This window comes from Nycticebus coucang, chromosome 18 (genome assembly GCF_027406575.1).
Source record: "Nycticebus coucang isolate mNycCou1 chromosome 18, mNycCou1.pri, whole genome shotgun sequence".
NCBI lineage: Eukaryota > Metazoa > Chordata > Mammalia > Primates > Lorisidae > Nycticebus > Nycticebus coucang.
In genome coordinates, this window is record NC_069797.1 from 1636282 (window position 1) to 1656342 (window position 20061).

The following is a 20061-nucleotide window of genomic DNA, read 5'->3' on the forward strand; positions in this document are numbered from 1 at the left end:
CTCAGGCTTGAAAAATAGATGAAGGTAACTGAAATGAGGGGAATCGGGAGATGTTTATGGTCACCTACCCTTGTCAGCAGCTGCTGAACATGTGTTGCTCAATGAATAAAGTTCAGTGAGAGCCCAAACCACACTCTTTTCATCCTCTAAAAAGAGATCTCAATACACACATTCTAGAGATGTCTTCAAAACAGATTCAAATGAGCCACATAATTAAATATGCATTTCAGATCAACAAAGAATAAATGTTTAGTATGTCCCACGTGACATTTGGGACATATATATGGGTCACTACAAAAGTTCTGAGACAGGCTGTGTCATGGTCCATTATATCACTTCCAAGAAACACAATCAACAGCGTCCTCTCAGTGCCAAGTTTCAATGTGGTCAGCTTCCAGGTGTTGCTGGAAAGGCTTCACTGTTTCCATTTATACAAATTTTATGTTTCTTGAAAACTTTTGAACTATATATTGGTCATCAAAAATTCAAGTTAAACTGAGTATTCTGTATTTTTATTGCTAAATCTAACAACACTATGAACAATTCAAAGTCAAGAAAAATGTGCAAAAGTGTCAAATGTCCATAAAGCAAGAAAAAAAAAAGAAACAGAATCACGTGAACAAAGTACCTGAAGAGGCAGTGTGGTAAGTGGAAAGAACACAGATTTTAGTTAGAATCAGGAAAACCTGGGCTTCCATGCACCAACCTCTGAGGATTTATAAATGGCTGACTTTGCACAAATTGCTTATACTATACCTACACCCTACCTTAGTCTCACTGCTCTCACCTGTTCAATGGGGTTTAGTTTATCACCTTTCAGGACTACAGGAAGGATTATGCTATTAAAGTATAAAGTCATACAGACCTGGCACTCCCCTGAGGCCATCCAGCAAGGAATGATAGCTCCCAGTTCTTCCTCATAACATTTAGCTCCCAAAACTCAAGTTTTCCATCACAATAGTCAAAACCAAAGAATCTGCTTTATCCTGCAGTTGTTACACCAAAAAAAGTACTGTCCAAACTGTGTCCACATACAAACTCACGGTCTCACTCTCATCAACTGCTTCCTTTAGCAATCAGACATCTAAATCTAAGTCTCCACCATCTCTCATCTATACAGACATTAGCCAACCCTGGTTGACCTAAACTCTTTTCAAATTCTGACTGCACTTGACAATATTTGAACATTAATTGAAGGTAACACTACACTGTGATTTCCTCACATGCTTTTTACAAACACTTTTAGAATAAGGATACATAATTATCATACAATTACAAATACAAAAATGTCTTCTAAGTTTTAGCAAAAGAAAATTTGAAAAATCATAATCACTGAGTTAGTCAATAAAAAATTCCCCGGAAGATCTGCAAATGCACAGTAGAAAATTATTTTCCAGGGTAATTCTTGGGTCTAGGTCTTCCTCCTATTTTAGAGTCATACCACATGGGGGATTATTTTCTATGTTCATTTCACAAATTGCTCAACTAACAATATGCTGTCCAACCTTCCATTTAGTATACCTTATCTTCTCTCTACACACTGTGATTTCTTTGAAGGAAAATTAACTAAATATTGTAGCCATTTAACTAGTGGGAAGTAAAGAATTAAAATTGTAGATACAAAGGTGCTGTAATTGTGTTTTCATCAGCTTATTAAATAAAACATGAACATGTATCAATCAACCACCATTTAATTTCATGGTCTATGATTCAAAACTTTTCGAAACCGTAACAGTACAAAGTTATCTGCATTTACTTAACAATTCTTTTCCAATTCTGTTTTAACTCATGTAACCACTTAGGTATTTTATGACAATAGTTATATGTCTTTATAGACTGGAGGAAGATATAATTAGATATCTTATTATGATTCAAACAAAATTTTAAAATTTATCTTTTTTTTTGTAGAGACAGAGTCTTACTGTACCGCCCTTGGGTAGAGTGCCATGGTGTCACACGGCTCACAGCAACCTCTAACTCTTGGGCTTACACGATTCTCTTGCCTCAGCCTCCCGAGCAGCTGGGACTACAGGCACCCACCACAATGCCCAGCTATTTTTTTGTTGCAGTTTGGCCGGGGCTGGGTTTGTACCCACCACCCTCGGCATATGGGGCCGGTGCCCTACTCACTGAGCCACAGGTGCCGCCCAAAATTTACCTTTTCTTACAGGACATTATCAACTCAGTCCAAAGAGAAAATAGCTACATATAGAAAAACGCAGCAACATAAATTCTTGAAGTTAGGGAACTAAATATAAGAATCTTTTAAAAATCTATTCAAACATTTCTATTTCCAACAAACAAAAATCCACTGATGAAATAAACTACTGAGCTAAAGCTTGTTTTAAATTGTTGCTGCGGAAAATGCAAACAAATCTCTATAAATTCATTTAGAAAGTAAATTGCCTAATTGCACATTCATTTAGGAGTATTATACAAAGATTTCCCATTACAGAGTCACATTTTGACTTGGAATGTACATGTACATACTTTTCTCTTTTTCTCCTATTGAATGAGTGGCTTTTCATGATCTGATTCAATTTTTCACAGAATATTTTAGTTTATCAATATTCTTTTTCTAAGGAAGAGCAAAAATTATTGAGTCAGCAGAGTCTTCTCTCTAGCATTTTGCTTGATAGCAAAAATTGCTTTGGTTTTAAAAGGTCTGTTTCTGACCATTATTTTTCCCCATAGTGGAAAGAAGAGCCTGAGAGTGAGGGTCATCAACATCTTTTACTAAGACAAAAAGATCCAACTGTGGTTGCTAGGATACCAGCGGAAAAATTCATAGACTGCAGTCAGGAACTTTGTGTGTCTCCTCACACAAAGACAAACCAACTACAGCAGGAACCCTAAAGCAAACAAACAAACAAGACAGTGCCAAAGGCAGGGGCAATCTCTGCATTCAAAGAGCCGATTACTGTCCGTTGTAAGCATATAAAATTACAAAGTGTGCTTTATGTTATTTTTAAGGAATAGAAATAAGTAGCCATCAGGGATAAGGGATGTTAAAGAAAAGAATAGGCCAAGGAATAACCCCAGTTTTCCATCCTAGCCTGCAGAGTCAGATTCATTAGCTCACTTATTCAAAAGGACTCTAATGACTCACTACCATGTGGCAGTTACAGTTCTAGACAATCGTAACGTTAATGAAACCAAGTTCTAGCCCTAATTGAGCTAACATTCGAGCAAAGAGCCCTAGTAAAAGCGCTATAAATATTTATATCTGTGTGTATGTGCAGCCGCGGGGCATGTGTGTACAGTGTGAGTTTGTGCTAGAGGCTGCTGGAGACAGATCAGAGAAGGCCTTACATACTTAGCAGTTACTACATGCCATGAGTTGGGCTAAGCAATGAGAAGAGAGTTTAACAGGAGACATATGTTCTCTGCCACTCAAAGTCATTCCGGTAGGAAATCCAGGTAAACTGTCGGGGAAACATTCTGGTGGCTCTTACCACCTATGTAACCTTAGCAAGTTGGAAACACCATCATCATGAATCGTGGCATTAACCTCAACGGTGATTGTAAGCATTAGATGTTTATTACAAAAAGAGGGACCCTGCCTGGTAAACCATAGATTTTATTATTATAATTAAAGTGCCCATGTTGTAGAATATCAAGAAATGAGACTTGTGGGAATTAAAAATGGCAGAAAAGAAGAAAGGAGAGTAAAAGTCTTAAAATAAAAGGGGAGAAATGCGGTTCATATAAGAAAGACTGGCAAGACACTCTTTGAAGTATATTTATAAACTCACAAAGAAGATTAAAAAACGGACTCACAGCACACACCCAATTAAGTAGCAAGAATTAAATTATACACAATCAGCAGAGAAAGAACAGAACAATTTAAATACTACCATTTCACTCAATAATTGAATATTCTAGAGTGAATTATAAGATTTATAGAGAAAAAAGCCTGCAGGCCCATGGGTAGTTTCAGGGTCCCAGATATAACGCACCCCAACTCAATGAGTGTGAGTCTAGTAATCAAAGATGTATCTTCTCCATACCCATCCCTAAATGCAAATGTACTGATTAATCTGGTACTAAGTGAAGAAACAATGAAAGAAATCTGGGTGAGAGGTAATTTTCAATACCTTTCATATTTGCTTTATGACTAACCCCTGCCTAAGATGCTACTCCACCTGTGTGATCTCTATTTCACATAATGTGCCCAAGGACACATGGGTGGCACACAGCAGAGCCAACATACTGGCCTGCTTCTGCCTCACTCCAAATCCCGGAAGTCTTTTCATGATGTCCAGCCAGTCCTGAGTTTAGATTTGAAAAATACAAGATAAGATCAAGAAGAAAGATGATCCAAAATATACATAAGGAAAACTTAGACTAACAGGCACTTGTAGGAAAAGATAGAGACATTAAGACAGAGAAAACAAGTCAAAATTGATGTGTGGCCAGACGCACATCACAAAATTCCCAGAACAATATTGCATATATTTCATATTTCTGTGCACACTAGATATTTAATTATTCTGGAAGTCTAAACATTTCAACATCCAAGCACTATCTCCCAAGCTACTTCTCACACCCCAAAAGCAGCAAACACACATAAAAACACTTTGTTCAATCAGGTGTCCAAACCTGAAGTAACATGTTCCATTGTCGTAGAAATACAAAGAAAGAATTACTTGCCCATAAACTAGGGAAAGAATGTAAGTAGAAGATAATTACTTGCCCATAAACTAGTAGGAAAGAATGTACGTAGAAGATAAATGAATGTTGGAAGCAAAGAAAAATCCTTCCACTATTAGGTGAATAGTGCCTCCGACAATAGTAACGAAAGTGAGATATTGAGAAAAGTTAACAAACAAAAGCATAATTAAGTCCTTTGAAAGAAGTCTTTGGAAATACATCCCCCCCTCACCAAAAAAATGGTGTAACTCAATTCACTGGGCATTCACTCTGTGCCTGTGTACTCACACTAACAAAGAAGTATATCAAATCTTAAGTCCTATTACAATTGTGGCAATTTCCCCTTACTATGGAGGGCGGGAAAAATCTCTGGCCACAATAAATAAAAGCCATCACATGAAAAAAAGTAATAGCATGTACTATGACAGCAGCTCCTTTTGTCCATGCATGATTCCTTTATATTTCACCCTGTCAGATACTATCCTGAATCTACCAGGGAAAAATGCTTAGTCTCAGAAGGATTAAATAACTTGCCTAAAGTTATCTAACTCATACTGGCAGAGAGGGCTAGAACTCCCATCCATGTCTGTCTGATACCCATGAACACCAAAGTTCTTAAACCACCTTATACTTCTCCATTTTAAAGATTCAAACTTTTCCATGAGCATTCTGCCTTTTTTTAGAGTTCATAAATACAAAATGATTTGCTCATGCAATAGTTTGCAAGAAGTAACTAAAATGAACAATTAGGCTCAGCACCCATACATAGCTCAGAGGTTAGGGCTTCGGCCATATACACCAGAGCTGGTGGGTTCGAACCCAGCCCGAGCCTGCTAAAGATGACAACTACAACAACAACAAAAAAAAAACAGCCAGGAGTTGTGGCAGGCGCCTGTAGTCCCAGCTACTTCAGAGGCTGAGGCAAGAAAATCGCTCAAGCCCAAGAATTTGAGGTTGCTGTGAGCTGTGACACCACAGCACTCTACCAAGGGTGACATAGTGAGACTCTGTCTCAAAAAAGTAAATAAATAAAAAATATCTGGGCGTGTATCTAACAAAGGATGTGAAAGATCTCTATATTCAAAAAAGTAAATAAATAAATACATAAATAATATCTGGGTGTGTATCTAACAAAGGATGCGAAAGATCTCTATAAAGAGAACTATGAAACTCTGAAAAAAAGATGTTAACAAATGAAAAAATATACCATGCTCATCGCTGGGAAGAATCAACATTGTTAAAATGTCTATACTTCCCCAAGCAATCTACAGATTTAATACAATCCCTATTAAAGTACATCTGTCATACTTTAAAGATCTGGAAAAATTAGTACTTCGTTTTATATGGAAACAAAAAATCTCAAATAGCCAAGACATTACTCAGAAATAAAAACAAATAAGAAGGTATCACGCTACCAGACCCCAGACTATACTATAAATCGATAGTGATCAAAACAGCATGGTACTGGCACAAAAACAGAGAGGTAGATGTATGGAACAGAATAGAGAACCAAGAGATGAACCCAGACTCTTATCGTCATTTGATCTCTGATAAGCCCATCAAAAATACAAATTGGGGGTAAGATTACCTATTTAACAAATGGTGATGGGTGAATTGGCTGGCGACTCGTAGAAGACTGAAACTGGACCCACACCTTTCTCCTCTAACAAAAATTGACTGTCACTGGTTAAAGGACTTATATGAAACTATAAAAATTCTTGGAGAGAGTACAGGGGAAACACTTGAAAAAATTGGCCTGAGAGAATACTTTATGAGGAGGACCCGCTAGGCAATTGAAGCAACATCGAAAATACATTACTGGGATCCGATCAAACTAAAAAAGCTTCTGCACTGCCAAGAACACAGTAAGTAAAGCAAGTAGACAGCCCTCAGAACGGGAGAGGATTTTTGCAGGTTATATTTCCAACAAAGGTCTAATAACCAGAATCTACAGGTGCAGAGATGTTGGCGTAGATGCGGAGAAAAGGGAATATTTCTGCACTGCTGGTGGGAATGAAAGCTAGTACGTTCTTTTTGGAAAGAAGTCTGGAGAACACTCAGGAATCTAAATGTAGACCTGCCATTTGATCCTACAATTCCTCTACTAGGTGTATATCCAAAAGACCAAAAATCACTTGGCAACAAAGATATATGCACCAAACTGTTCATTGCAGCTCAATTCATAATTGCCAAGTCTTAAAAGAAGCCCAAATGCCCATCGACCCATGAATGGATTACTAAATTATGGTATGTGTATAACATGGAATACTATGCAGCATTAAAAAAAGATGGAGACTTTACCTCTTTTACTTTTACATGGATAGAACTGGAAAATATTCTTCTTAGTGAAGTATCTCAGGAATGGAAAAAAAAATATCCAATGTACTCAGTACTACTATAAAAACATTTTAAAATCACTCACACTTTCATATAAGAGATGAATCACAACTATAGCCCAGGATGAAAGAGGGAAGGGCAGGGGGGTGGGAAGGAAGAGGCATGGTTTGATAGAGGGAGGGTTAATGGAGCATATTGCAAGGGTACAAGTCAAATCTATCATGTATTGAACACAAATGTCTTAACACTGTGATTAAGTAAATGAGATGAAAGCTATGTTGATTAGTAGGATGTAAGCACTCCAATTTGTGCAAATAACCAACGCACTGAATCCCACAAAGGCATAAATGTATTCATGATCTATGTATATATGACTTAATAAAAAAATAATAAAATGAACAATCAGTACTCTAAACATGTACAAGCTAAACCCTTTTCATATTTATTACTATTTCATACTGCACAATGACTGTCTTTCATGCACATAAAAATTTTTTTGTTTTTTTTGCCGGGTCTGGGTTTGCACGCGCCACCGTTGGCATATGGGGCCGGCGCCCTTACTCCTTTGAGCCATAGGCACCGCCCAGCATATAAAATTTTATAAAAGGAGAACAATATAATGACACATAAAAGGAATGTGTTACTTTTAAAAATCAGAGAACAATGTCTTCAAAATTTGAGAAGTGGGCTCCACCAGACACTCATTAAAAGACTCCGGGCCTTAAAGGAGCTTCATAACCTCTAGTTTATCTGAACGCAAATTTTACCTGGGTCATTATGGGAATGAGGCACCACAAAGACTTGAAGGGGTTCAGTGTCCCATTCTTTAGTTTCATACTCAATGTCAAAGCCTTGCTTCCAAACTCCACCATCTGGATTGTCAAAAGAAAGTAGACTATAAACACCCAACATCTAAAAATATAAAAGAAAAAAAAATTAAACTTTAACCATTAATTTAAACTTAATCTTGGTTAACTATTTGCTCAAAGTTACTCACTGCTACACTTTGCATATGTTATAAAATAAAACTATTCTGTAGATATTAATTAAAACATTTAAGTCAGAAAATAATTAACCACCCTTGAAATGCTAGAAATGCTACTTGTGCTACAGAACTATCCTGAAAATCTCCCTCCCATCTCCTTCTAATAAAAAATCATTTCACTCAACTTCTCCTACTTTATTTCCAACGCAATAGAAATAAAACCAACAAAAAAATTTCTGATAAAATTTGATGATGATCAAATATTTCAGTATTTTCAAATACAGTACTGAAAACAACTTTTTATTTTATCAGGGTTGTCTTTATTTTATAATTAATCTCACATCTTTTCTTAAATCTACACCTGTATGAAAACATATCTGTGGCTATTCTTCCACACAACATATTATTAAGAACAAAACTACAACAAGGTCGACTAGTGGCATAATCATTTAAAAATGGAGGAATTAAACTGAGATTTAGCTTTTAACTATCTAAATGTATTCTAGCTTGCCAGTGCAGTATGCCTTCTAGCTAACAATCTATTCAAACCCCAAAGGGAAAAAAATAAATAAAACTTTACTTTTATTCTTCTCGTAGTCTCTATAACACTAAAAGTGACAAGGAACCTTTACTTTGTAAAATTTAAATTACATTAAAATTTATTAGGCTGTAAAAATTACATCCTAATTAATATATAAATGGGTAACAAAAAATTTTTAAATACCAAACAAATTATATAAAAGTCAATACAAAGCATTTTAAGGCAGTAACATAAATATCTCATTATGGAATTTATGACTGTAATAAGTAAAACAAAATCCTCCTAAGGATTAGCCAAGTAATCTCTGGAATCAGTGGGGCAGGAGGACGTCTTGCTATTCCTTCTGGTTCTTTCTTTGGCCCGCCAGCACTCCCAGGATCCCCCTGCCTCACTCCGCCTGCCTTCCATGGTTGCTCTGCAACTCTTTCTGTTCAGCCCAGATTTAGACCACAAAATAAAAATGTTTTTAGCTGTTCCCTTAGCATGGATGTCAAGGCCAGGTACCTAAAACGCACTCAGTAAAGACCCAAATAAAGCCAAGCCTCACAGAAACGGCTCTCCCTGCAAAGTACAGGATTCTGATCCCATCTGAATCAGGCCACACATGAGCTGACGAGGTTGCAGAGGAAGAGACCTGGCCTCTCCTCTGTTCCCCATCCAGCTCAGCCTGTGAGCCATGGCCTCAAAATCATATCATATTCTCTCTTATCAGGAGTTAGTGGAAAATGCCTACTCTAAAGCAACATCAGAAACCAACTAATTTTGTCCAACTTTAAAATATTCACCCCTTAGGATCTTCCTACAAAGATCCAGTTTCTAGTCTAAGGCATAAAGTTGTACACAGACCTCACCTAAATTGCAGAGCCAATTTGAGGGGTTTTGCTCTGAGTTTAAGAAAGGCAAAAGCCTTTTCTGACCCTGGTTTTCAATTCCATTACCCTCTAGAACAGCAAACTGTCCAAAAGAAATATAGCACAATCTAAGTACGCAATTTTAATTTTTTTTTTTTTTTTTTTGGTAGAGACAGTCTCTCACTGTACCACCCTCAGGTAGAGTGCCATGACGTCACACGGCTCACAGCAACCTCCAACTCCTGGGCTTACGCGATTCTCTAGCCTCAGCAAAGCAGGTAAAATTAATTTTAATGATGTTTTATTTAACCAAATACATCTAAAATACTGTCTCAAAATGTAATCAATGTAAAAATGCATTCAGATATTTCCCATACTAAGTCTGAAGAATCTGTGTATGTACATTACACTTAAAGCACACCTCAAACCAAGTTAGTCACACTTCAAGTGCTCAGTAGCCACGTGTGGGCAATAGCTAAAAATCTTTCCCTTCCCCCTTACAAAAGATTATTTACAAAAAAAAAAAAAAAAAAAAAAACTAACCCTACATTGTATGAAATCTTTAATGCATAACATATATAAAAGCAGAGCATTACTTGCTTCTCCAAAGGAAGGTAAGAAAATCTCTTAAGCAAAATTTAAAGCTCTAAAGGTTTTCAAATATTACAGAAAATAAGACCCAAAATGTATATAAACAGTGTATTCACAAAGATATATAAACGGTGTATTCACAAAGGTATAAGAAAACAGAATTTTATCAATGAAAAGAATATTAATGTTCAACATGAGTAATTAAAACATTTTATAACAAGAGAAAATGTAATCTAAAGAGTTTAAGCAACTTACCAAGTTAGAACAGATATCAGATCAAATCCAAAAACAATCAAAAAAATCCCAGTAATTACTAATGAATATATACATTACCTGAACATCTGAATTCTGACTTCCACTTTGTAAAGCAAACTGACAGTCTGCAGGGTCAACTGAGAGGGATAACTGTGACAGCAGACGGGAGCCAGCACCTTGGCTGAAATTGCCTTGCGAACTTTTCGGACCATCCTCCACAGACTCACTCAAATTGATGACCGAGTCTCTAATATTTGAGATGATCTCATTATTCTCAGCTAGCAAATGCTCCAAATGGTCTATTTTTTCTTGCAACATTGAGAGCTGGCCCTACAAGAAAAAAGAAAAAAACGCAGCCATATGAAACACTAATAGAGCTCTGCTGAGGCACACACATCTCTCTCTCTCTCCTTTTTTTTTTAAATTATGTGACTACCTGAGAGGGTAACCACTCACCCTTCACTCTCCACTTTCAGAAGTGGGATCACAGAAAGCGTGAACAGCTGGCAGGGTTGAAACACCAATTTATAGCAGAAAATCTCCTCCATGGCTACAATCTTTGTTTAATCATATTTTAAAACTTGCACTAGAAGGACCAAAATATTTTGAGTCATATTTCCTATTTGCCCCAAACTTCAGTTCTAAAAGATCTTCGGGTCTCTAGAATCACTAAGTATAACAGCATATTATATTTAGGTATGAAATTTCAAATTTAAGAATAACTGAATGGAGTTACAAGGGTCAGAAAGTATGAATCTGAAAAAGATCATTCCATCTCAATCCATTAGCACTAGTAGGCAATCCTACATAAGGATCCTACCCTCTATGGGAAAAAATCAATCAGTCAATTGTTAATTAGCCAAAAGTACTAAATACCCCTCAAGTAACCACACCGTCAGCCTGCTTTTACTATACTTAGTGTTCTCCACTGATCTTCTCACTAAGAGGCTTAACCTTGTTCTATCGAACTCAGCTCTTTTGTTCACCCCTATATTCTGGGTTCCAAGTACACAGGAAATACTCCTATGTTTGTCAAACAGCCCTCATTATTTCCAAAGCTCAGCAACAGCTCTTTAACGAACACGCACCATGCTACATGCTGGGAAGACACATGCAGAGACGCGGGTCCCTGTCTTTAAACACACAAGGTGAAGTTACACCTTACAACAGCCTATCCCTCACACCACAAAAAATCGACATGAAGGCTTAAAAAATAACTATATGGACAGTGAACAAACAACTCTGGACACCTATTATCTAGAAATAACAACATTGAGGCAGAAAGCAAAGGAAGGAAGAGAGAACGCACCTAAATGTCTAAAACTAGAAGACTGGTCAAATGATAGAGCTCTATCATGAAATGGTCTTCAGCCACCAGAAATTTAGAAATATAAAAATGTTTAAATAGAAATGTAAGAAAAGTTATTTCCAGGAGATAAAGTAGAGAAAAGGCAGTTTAAAGACAGTACATACAATACATTTGGGGGGGGGGGGAATACATGGAAAGCCATCTAATAAAGTGGTTAAAAGCCAGGATGGATATTTACGTTCTCTTTTACCCTGTTATGAATACTCGCTGGTTTTGCGATAGAGCAGGAAATACTATGATCGTACTCACAATTTTTGCTCTGTTTAATGGGAAGGGGGAGGGGTAAAAGAGAAGAGACTGCAATCTACCAAAAGAAGACTGATCATTTAAGCAAAGAAGGCCAGGATGGACAGAAGTGTGAAGAGATAAGGCAAAAAAAAATTGGAGTAAGAAAAAACGGAACCAAAATTAACAGCAAATTATCTGTTGGTGGGGAAGGGAGAGTCACAATATAGGGACACGCACCCCAAGACCCTGATGGGGGAGAGCAGAGGCACACCCGATGGCCTCACCTCCACAGACCTCCAGGTGCTCTCAGCCCCTCTAGTCACAGGCCCGTGGACAGAAATAACCCCCTAGGCTTCAAAACTGTCGTCCTTTAAGGCAACTACCACCACTGGGGTGGGGAGGGCTAAAAACAAGGAAGAACCCTTCAGCCTGCTCATCAGCATATACAGAAACAGGAAGTGCAAGGTTTAGCACAGACCTCAGCCTGCCAGACAGGCTCCACTTACCCTAGTGAAAACCAAGAGTGGGGATACACATCAGCCTGCAACTGGAAACACCAAAGCAACAGCGGATGGAATATCAGGGCAATGCTCTGTCAGGGCTGGAACCGAGAAGCTGGTGGAACCATCAAGCAGATTCCAAATCAGCAAGGCTGCTGAGTGGCACCATGCTATACACATGGACGTTGGTAGTGAGTGGTTCTCCATGGAAAGACCAAAAGGGATCCTTGCACAGCCCAAAGTTCAACCTAAAGAACATATAACTATTTGAAAGTCAGGTACACGACTGATTCAACTGCGTAGATTTTCCTAAACAGATATGCTATTAAAGGCTATGTGAAATAAGGGGGAAATTGTTCTTTGCTCATCCCAACACCATAGACTACGGCTTTTTAAAAATCACTTCAGACAGATTCTGTTGAAAAATTCCAATACTGAATGTACACGTCTATTTCAGTGATGCATGCAACTTCTGCCAGATAAGGTGACAGTCAATCAAGTTCTTCTTATTCTAAGCACAATTAGAATGTGCAGACTCATCCTGCCCATAGTAAAGCCACATACTTCCATAAAATAAAACCATAGTCTAGTCTAAAAGGCCATTGCCTCAGGGTTTTCAAAAAATGCTACATATTTTAGCTTATACTTCCAGTATTATAATTTTATCGCCTTAATCCATGGGTGCCCACATTTTTCTGTACTTTGAGGAAAGGATCCCTTTGGAGTCAGGTACACAGCAAAGTTGCGTGTAGCCCAACGAGCATACACAGAGTATGAGAAGGCTCCTCCTGGGAACACTCTCACTATGGCCTTGGTCCCATAACACATGGATGAGAACAGTATTCAAAACAAACATTACAGGAGACAGTTCATGAAAAAGGATCCCTCAGGCATTGAAGACGACTTTCATTCTCATCACAGCTTTAAAAATCCATTTAACGATCAGTACCTGGAATTCTGTACTGAATTATGTGCAGAGGAAACACATGTCCTCTGTGGACATGTCCACGTAATGGCCTAACGAAAATCATTTTTAAGACTGTACTATGCAGGGGAATAAAATCTCCCTCCAAACAGCTGATTCTTGACACATACCTCATAAGCAAATTCCGTGCACATGACAGGGAAGAGCGCACTTGGCGTCTGCACTGAAGAAACAGAAATCATAGGTAACGCTTCAGGTACGCAGACAAGTCAAGGAATGCTAATAGTAATATTGAAAAAGAACCTTCTGTAGGGCAAGAGAGTCACTTGTGAGAAAATCACTTTATTCTTTCATTTGCTGATCAGTTCGCTGAGAGGTAGTAAAGGCAGTCACAATACTTTATTTCTTCCACATTTAGTAAAAGAGAAAAACTAAGCAAAAAAAAAAAATCACAAGTATCAGAGACTTCAGGGAGAAGAAATTTAGTCTACTACAGAATAGAACAGGATCAGCACCCACTCAGCTCTATGAACAAAACCAATCAGTGTCAGCTATCAATAAATCTATAAACCTATTACATAATTGTTTGTCCCAAGTAGGACACGAGCTCCTGGGGACTGGACATACTGTTAGCACTCGAGCATGGCTGACTCCACACATCTCCTTTCCTGTTACAGTTGGGAAATATATATGCCTTCCCTTCTCCTCGCCTTAAGAGCCAGCCCTCTGTGGACCAACAATCCCATCTCTCTTAACGGCCCAAAGTTTTGTTCTTTGTTCTTTTGGTTAAGCCTCTCAACATTGCCCCATCAAGCTCCCTTTCTCTAAGCAACTCATTCCCAGTAGTACGATGTGTTCTATTCACTCAAACTACATGAAATTGCCATACTTACCAGTAAAAAATAGTCAAATATCACCAATTTCATGTTGTTCAACTAAGATCACATCCGATCTAAAATTTAGAAAGTTGAACAAACTCTTGTGCTTCTTTTAGCCCTATGCAATGACTGATTTGGGTTGTCAACGTGAGTGATTTAAAGGATACACAGATAACTGATAAAGCAATGATTATTCTCAATTCTTCAGTGGGCACTGAGCCCACCCCTCGTCTGCTGCAAGGGAAATCCAGGTGGTTTGGTGTTTAATTAGAATGAATGAACTGCCAGAGGAGTGTCTGTGAGGAAGGTTCCAGAGGAGAGTGGAGGCTGAGCCAGTGAAGTGAGTGAGGGAATACCTGCCTTCAGGATGGGCTGGCACCATCCAATTAAGTAAGGGATCTAATGGAGCAAAAAGGCAAAGGAAGGGGAAATTCTTCCCTGCCCTCAGTGTGGGCAGGCATCTTTCTTCCTTTTTTTTTTTTTTTTTTGCAGTTTTTGGCCGGGGCTGGGTTTGAACCCGCCACATCTGGCATATGGGGCAGGCACCCTACTCCTTTGAGCCACAGGTGCCACCAGGGCTGGCACCTTTCAATCAAGTAAGGGATCTGATGGAGCAAAAAGGAAGAGGAAGGGGAAAATCTTCCCTGCTCTCCCCTGGAGCCTGGCCACTCATCAATTCCATCTCTGGCCTGCAGACTGTGGGACTCAAACCAGTGATCCCTGGCTCTCTGGCTTTTTGCCTTAAACTGAGCATGACACCATCAGCTGCCCTAATTTGAAAGCCTTTGGACTTAGACAGAGCCATACTACCAGCTTCTCTGGTCCTCCATACATCTTATTGTGGGACTTCTCAGCCTCCAGAATCAAGTAAGCCAATTCCCCTGATAAATCCCTTCTCCTCCGTGTGTGGGTATATATATTCTGTCAGCTCTGTCCCTCTGGAGAACCCTGACTAAAGCACCTTAAATTCCCTCCTAGGGCTCCAATCCCTTTGTGGAAGTACAGGGATTATCTAGAGTCTCCACTTACTATCCTCCCTTCCTTACAAACCCCCATTATTCATCTGTCCATTCCAATTATCATCAGGCCACCACCCCACCAAATCTGCCCTTGTAAAATCTCCAAAGCCTCCCACATTTCAAGCCTGATGGAAAACACTTCCCTTACATGACTTAACATCTCGAGAAACATCTGGCACAGCAGAACCCTCCTTCATCCCAGAAACATCTTCCTTACTCCCAATGCAACATGCCCTTGGTTTTCCTCCTGCCAACTGTTCATCAGTCTCCTTTGCTATTCCTTCTCTCCAACCTCCTAATGTTAGAGAGCCTCAAGGTCAATTCCTGAGCCTATTAGCACTCAAGATTGTCTTACATTACCTTATCCACTCCATGATTTAAATTTGTATTTGTACTGTAGTCTCCCATATTTCTATCTCCCACTGATACCTCTTCTCTGAAAAACAGACCCATATATTCACATGCCGACCTGACATCTCAACTTGGGTTTCAAATGCAAGTCCAAAAACACCCTTCCCAAAAAGCTGCCTATAGTCCTCAGGTCTCTGATAAGAAGCTTCAATCTTAAAATCAAAACGCCTCACACCACAGCCAGTAAGACTCTGTTTCTTTCTCTCTCTCCTCTCCCTCAACTTACTTCCTCCCCTATATCATACCTTGGTTCCAAGCCAGCCTCTCCCCACCTCATCTCAAGTCCTTTGTACGTCTTCTTCTTTACATAATGACTCTCACCCCTAATGTCACCTCGCACAGCCTTCCCCAGTCGTCCCATCTACAACAGTCCTCCTCAGGTTATTCTCTAGCTCAGCCGATTTTTTTCTTCCACAGTACCATGACAATTATCTATCTATTCAGGTATTGTCTGTCCCTTTTCATCATCAGACAGCTCTCTCAACTGAGCAGGCACCACCGCTATTTTACTCATCATTGTACCCTGACACCTACTTACCCAGCACAATGCCTGGCACACAGTAGGACCTCAAATACACAATAAGAAAAAAAGAGAAGAAAGCAGTGTGTAACATTTCTTACTATGACAAGGAAGTATTCAAGTTATTGGCATATAAAACCACACTACAAATAATACAAATAAAAACAAAACACTCAACAACTTCTTTAAGAAATAAAATCCAAAAGGAAAAGCTTCACTGTATCCCAAAAAGTAGGTAAAAATAGACAGAAAAATTCTAATTAATAGGATGGTCTTCATAGACTGTTGTGATGAAATGATGTAGAACAGGACCCATGCTTGGCTATGGGATGACCTCCCAAGTAGGATAAAACACATGGCTACCTTTCTGGGACAAAGGTTATGGATTCTCTACAGCTGCAGGCCCCAACCCCTGGGTCACAGAGCTTCACCTGTACACCTGCCACCCTGACTCCACCATCCCCGGAAAAACTTTCTTCCATGAAACTTAGGAACTGGGCCGCACAGCAAAAGGTAAGCCAGGTAAGCGGCTTCATACATATTTACAGCCACTCCCCATCAATGCCAAAAAGGTTGGAGACAGCTACTCTACAATACAATCAAATGTTTTCAACTTTCACTATCATAGGTACGCATGGCTCAAAAGGCTACTGACACGAGTGGGGAGTATTTTCACGTTAAAAGGCTACATTAATTTAGCTATAATCAAGGCCACATTCAAGAAATTTCCATTAGGCATTATTATTTTTTCTTTTCTTTTTTTTAATTGCTTAGGGTTCATTGACAGGACAAAGAATTAAGTTACACTGATTGCATTTGTTAGGTTAGATTCCTCTTATAATTCTGTCCTGCCCCCAAGAGGTATGCCATATACTGTAACAGCCCATCCCCCTCCCTCTCCACCCTCTGCCCCATTCCCTTATCCCCCACCTTGAATTGATTTGAGTTTTTCTCTTATGAGGGTATGTATTAGATTGTCTACTGGCTTCATATTAGAATTGAGTACACTGGATTCCTGCTTCTTCATTCTTGTGATACTTTACCAAGAAGAGTGTGTTCCAACTCAATCCAGGTTAACACAAGTGATGTAAAGTCTCCACTTTGTTAATGGCTAATAGTATTCCATGGTATACGTATACCACAGCTTGTTAATCCATTCCTGGGTTGGTGGGCACATTTGGTTGGTTGCTTCCACATTTTGGCTATTATAAATTAAGCTGTGGTAAACAGTCTAATGCAAATGTCCTTATGATAAAATGAAATGTTTTCTCCTGGGTAGATGCCCAGTAATGGAATTGTAAGATCAAATGGGAGGTCTAATTTGAATTCTTTGAGGAGCCTCCATACTTCTTTCCAAAAAGGTTGTATTAGTTTGCAGTCCCACCAGCAGAGTAAAAGTGTTCGCTTCTCTCCACATCCACACTAGCATCTGCAGCTTTGAGATTTTGTTTTTTTTCCACACATACATTTTCATTTATTTACAGTTTAAAAATATATGTATATACACACTCTAAAAGTGAAGGTACACAAATCTCATATGTTAGAAATTTCTATAAATTATTGCTTTTTACTTGTCAAAAGAGATTGTTTAAAAATAATGACATTCACATACAGAACTGAAACAAAGAAAATCAAACAATATGTAAATTTTCTCAAAATGCTCTGAAATCATTTACTTTCTTTGCTAGAAAATATATCTTCTTAAAAATTTCTGATTATAAGTTTATCCAGAAATGTTATTTTTTTTTCTAAGACCTGCCACATTAATGGATGTCTCTGAATGTGTATGTTTGTGGCGAGATTTTGTAATGTGGGCGATTCTCACAGGGGGTAGGTGATATCTCAGGGTGGTTTTGATTTGCATGTCTCTGACAATGAGGGACAATGAGCATTTCTTCAAATGTTTGTTAAGCCATTCCTCTGTCTTCATCAGAGAATGTTTTCATATCTCTTTCCCAGTGGTAGATGGCATTGTTTACTCCTTTTTGTTGACTGAGTTCTCTGTAGATTCTAGTTATCAACCATTTGCCAGATTGATACCCTGCAAGTATATTTTCCTATTCTGAAGGTTGTCTATTTGCTTTACTTATTGTATCCTCAACTGGGCAGAAGCTTTTCAACTTAATTAAGTCCCATTTGTTAATTTTTGTTATTCTTAAAATGACCACAGGAGTCTTTCTCATAAATCTTTCCCCAGTCCAACATCGTCAAGAGTTTTCAGCACATTTTCTTCTAAGATTTTTATCATTTTGTGTTTTAGATTTAATTTTTTTTTTTTTTTGCAGTTTTTGGCCAGGGATATGGGGCCGGCGCCCTACTCTTTTAAGCCACAGGCGCCGCCCCTTAGATTTAATTCTTGTATCCATCTTGAGTCCATTTTTGTAAGTGGTGAAAGCTGTGGTCGAGTTTCAGTCTTTTACATGTGATTATCCAGTTCTCCCAGCAACATTTGTTGAATAAGGATTCTTTTCCCCACTGTATGCTTTTGTTTGGTTTATCAAATCAGATGGCAAGTAGAGACTGGTTTCATCTCTTGGTTTTCTATTCTGTTCCATATGTCTATGTCTCTATTTTTGTGCCAATACCATGCTATTTTAATTACTGTGGACTTGTAATATAGCCTGAAGTCTGGTAGGGTGATGCCTCTGGCTTTGTTTTTATTACTAACAATAGCCTTAGCTATATGGCTTTTTTCTGGTTCCATACAAAATGAAGTATTATTTTTTCCAGTTCTTCAAAACATAATGTTGGTATTTTAATGGGGATTGCACTGAATCTGTAAATTGCTTTTGGTAGAATAGACATTTTGTTGATGTTGATTCTTACCAGCAAAGAGCATGGTATGTTCTTCCATTTGTTAATGTCTTCTGCTATTTCTTTACTTAGGGTTTCCTAATTCTCTTTATAAAGATCTTTCACCTCTTTTGTTAGGTATATTCCCAAGTATTTCATTTTCTTTGAAGCTACTGTGAAGTGAATTGTGTCCTTGATTAGCTTCTCAACCTGGCTGTTATTAGCATATACAAAGGCTACTGATATGTGGACATTGATTTTATAACCCAAGACGTTACTGTATTTATCAATCTTCAAGGAGTTTTGTGGTTGAGTCTCTGGAGTTTTCTAAGTATAAGATGATATCATCAGCGAAGAAGGAGAGTTTGACTTCCTCTGCCCCTATTTGGATGCCCTTTATGTCCTTCTCTTGCCTGAATGCATTGGCTAGAACTTCCGGCACAGTGCTGAGTAACAATGGTGATAGTGGACATCCTCAGTTTTACCCCATTCAGCATGATGTTAGCTGTGGGTTTGTCACAGATGGCTTCAATTAGCTTAAGAAATGTGTCATCTATGCCATATTCTTAAGTGTTGTTAGAAAAGGATGCTGTATTTTGTCAAATGCTTTTTCTGCATCTATTGAGAAGTCTTTGGTTTTGCTTCTATTGATATGATTTATTACATTTATGGATTTGCATATGTTAAACCAGCCTTGTATCCCTTTGATGAAGCCTACTTGATCGTGATGTATATTTTTTTAACGTGTAGCTGCGATCTATTAGCTAAGATTTTGTTGAGTATTTTTGCATTGATATTTATTACTAAAATTGGTCTGTAGTTCTCTTTTTTAGTTAGGTCCTTTCCTGATTTTGTTATCAAGGTGATATTTGCTTCATAGAACATGTTGGGGAAGGTTCCTTTTTATGTTTTGGAATAGGTTCTGCAGTAGAGGTACAAGCTCATCTTTGAAGGAATGTTAGAATTCTGGTATAAAGCCATATGGTCCCAGGCTGTTTTTTGTCAGAAGACTTTTTTTTTATTATTGTTTCTGCAATCTCAGTGCTTGATAGTGGTCTGTTCAAGAGATCTATTTCTTCCTGGTTAAGTCTAGGAGGTGATGTGATTCCAGGTATTAGTCCATTTCCTCCACATTGTCAAATTTCTGGGCATAGAGGTTTTGATAGTAGTCAGAAATAATCTCTTAAATCTCTGTAGTATCAGCT

At 38.3% G+C, this 20061-nt stretch overlaps 1 protein-coding gene across 1 annotated transcript in view; it reads right to left on the minus strand.

Moving 5' to 3' along the window:
- The window catches only part of LOC128570210 (alpha-mannosidase 2-like), a 104328-nt gene that overhangs the window by 62675 nt on the left and 21592 nt on the right, over positions 1-20061 (minus strand). The window contains exons 2-3 of the mRNA XM_053569156.1: positions 10292-10543; positions 7758-7902 (exon numbers count right to left, since the gene is read on the minus strand). Of these exons, the coding sequence (XP_053425131.1) occupies positions 7758-7902; positions 10292-10543 (397 nt within the window). The remainder of the gene's footprint in view (positions 1-7757; positions 7903-10291; positions 10544-20061) is intronic.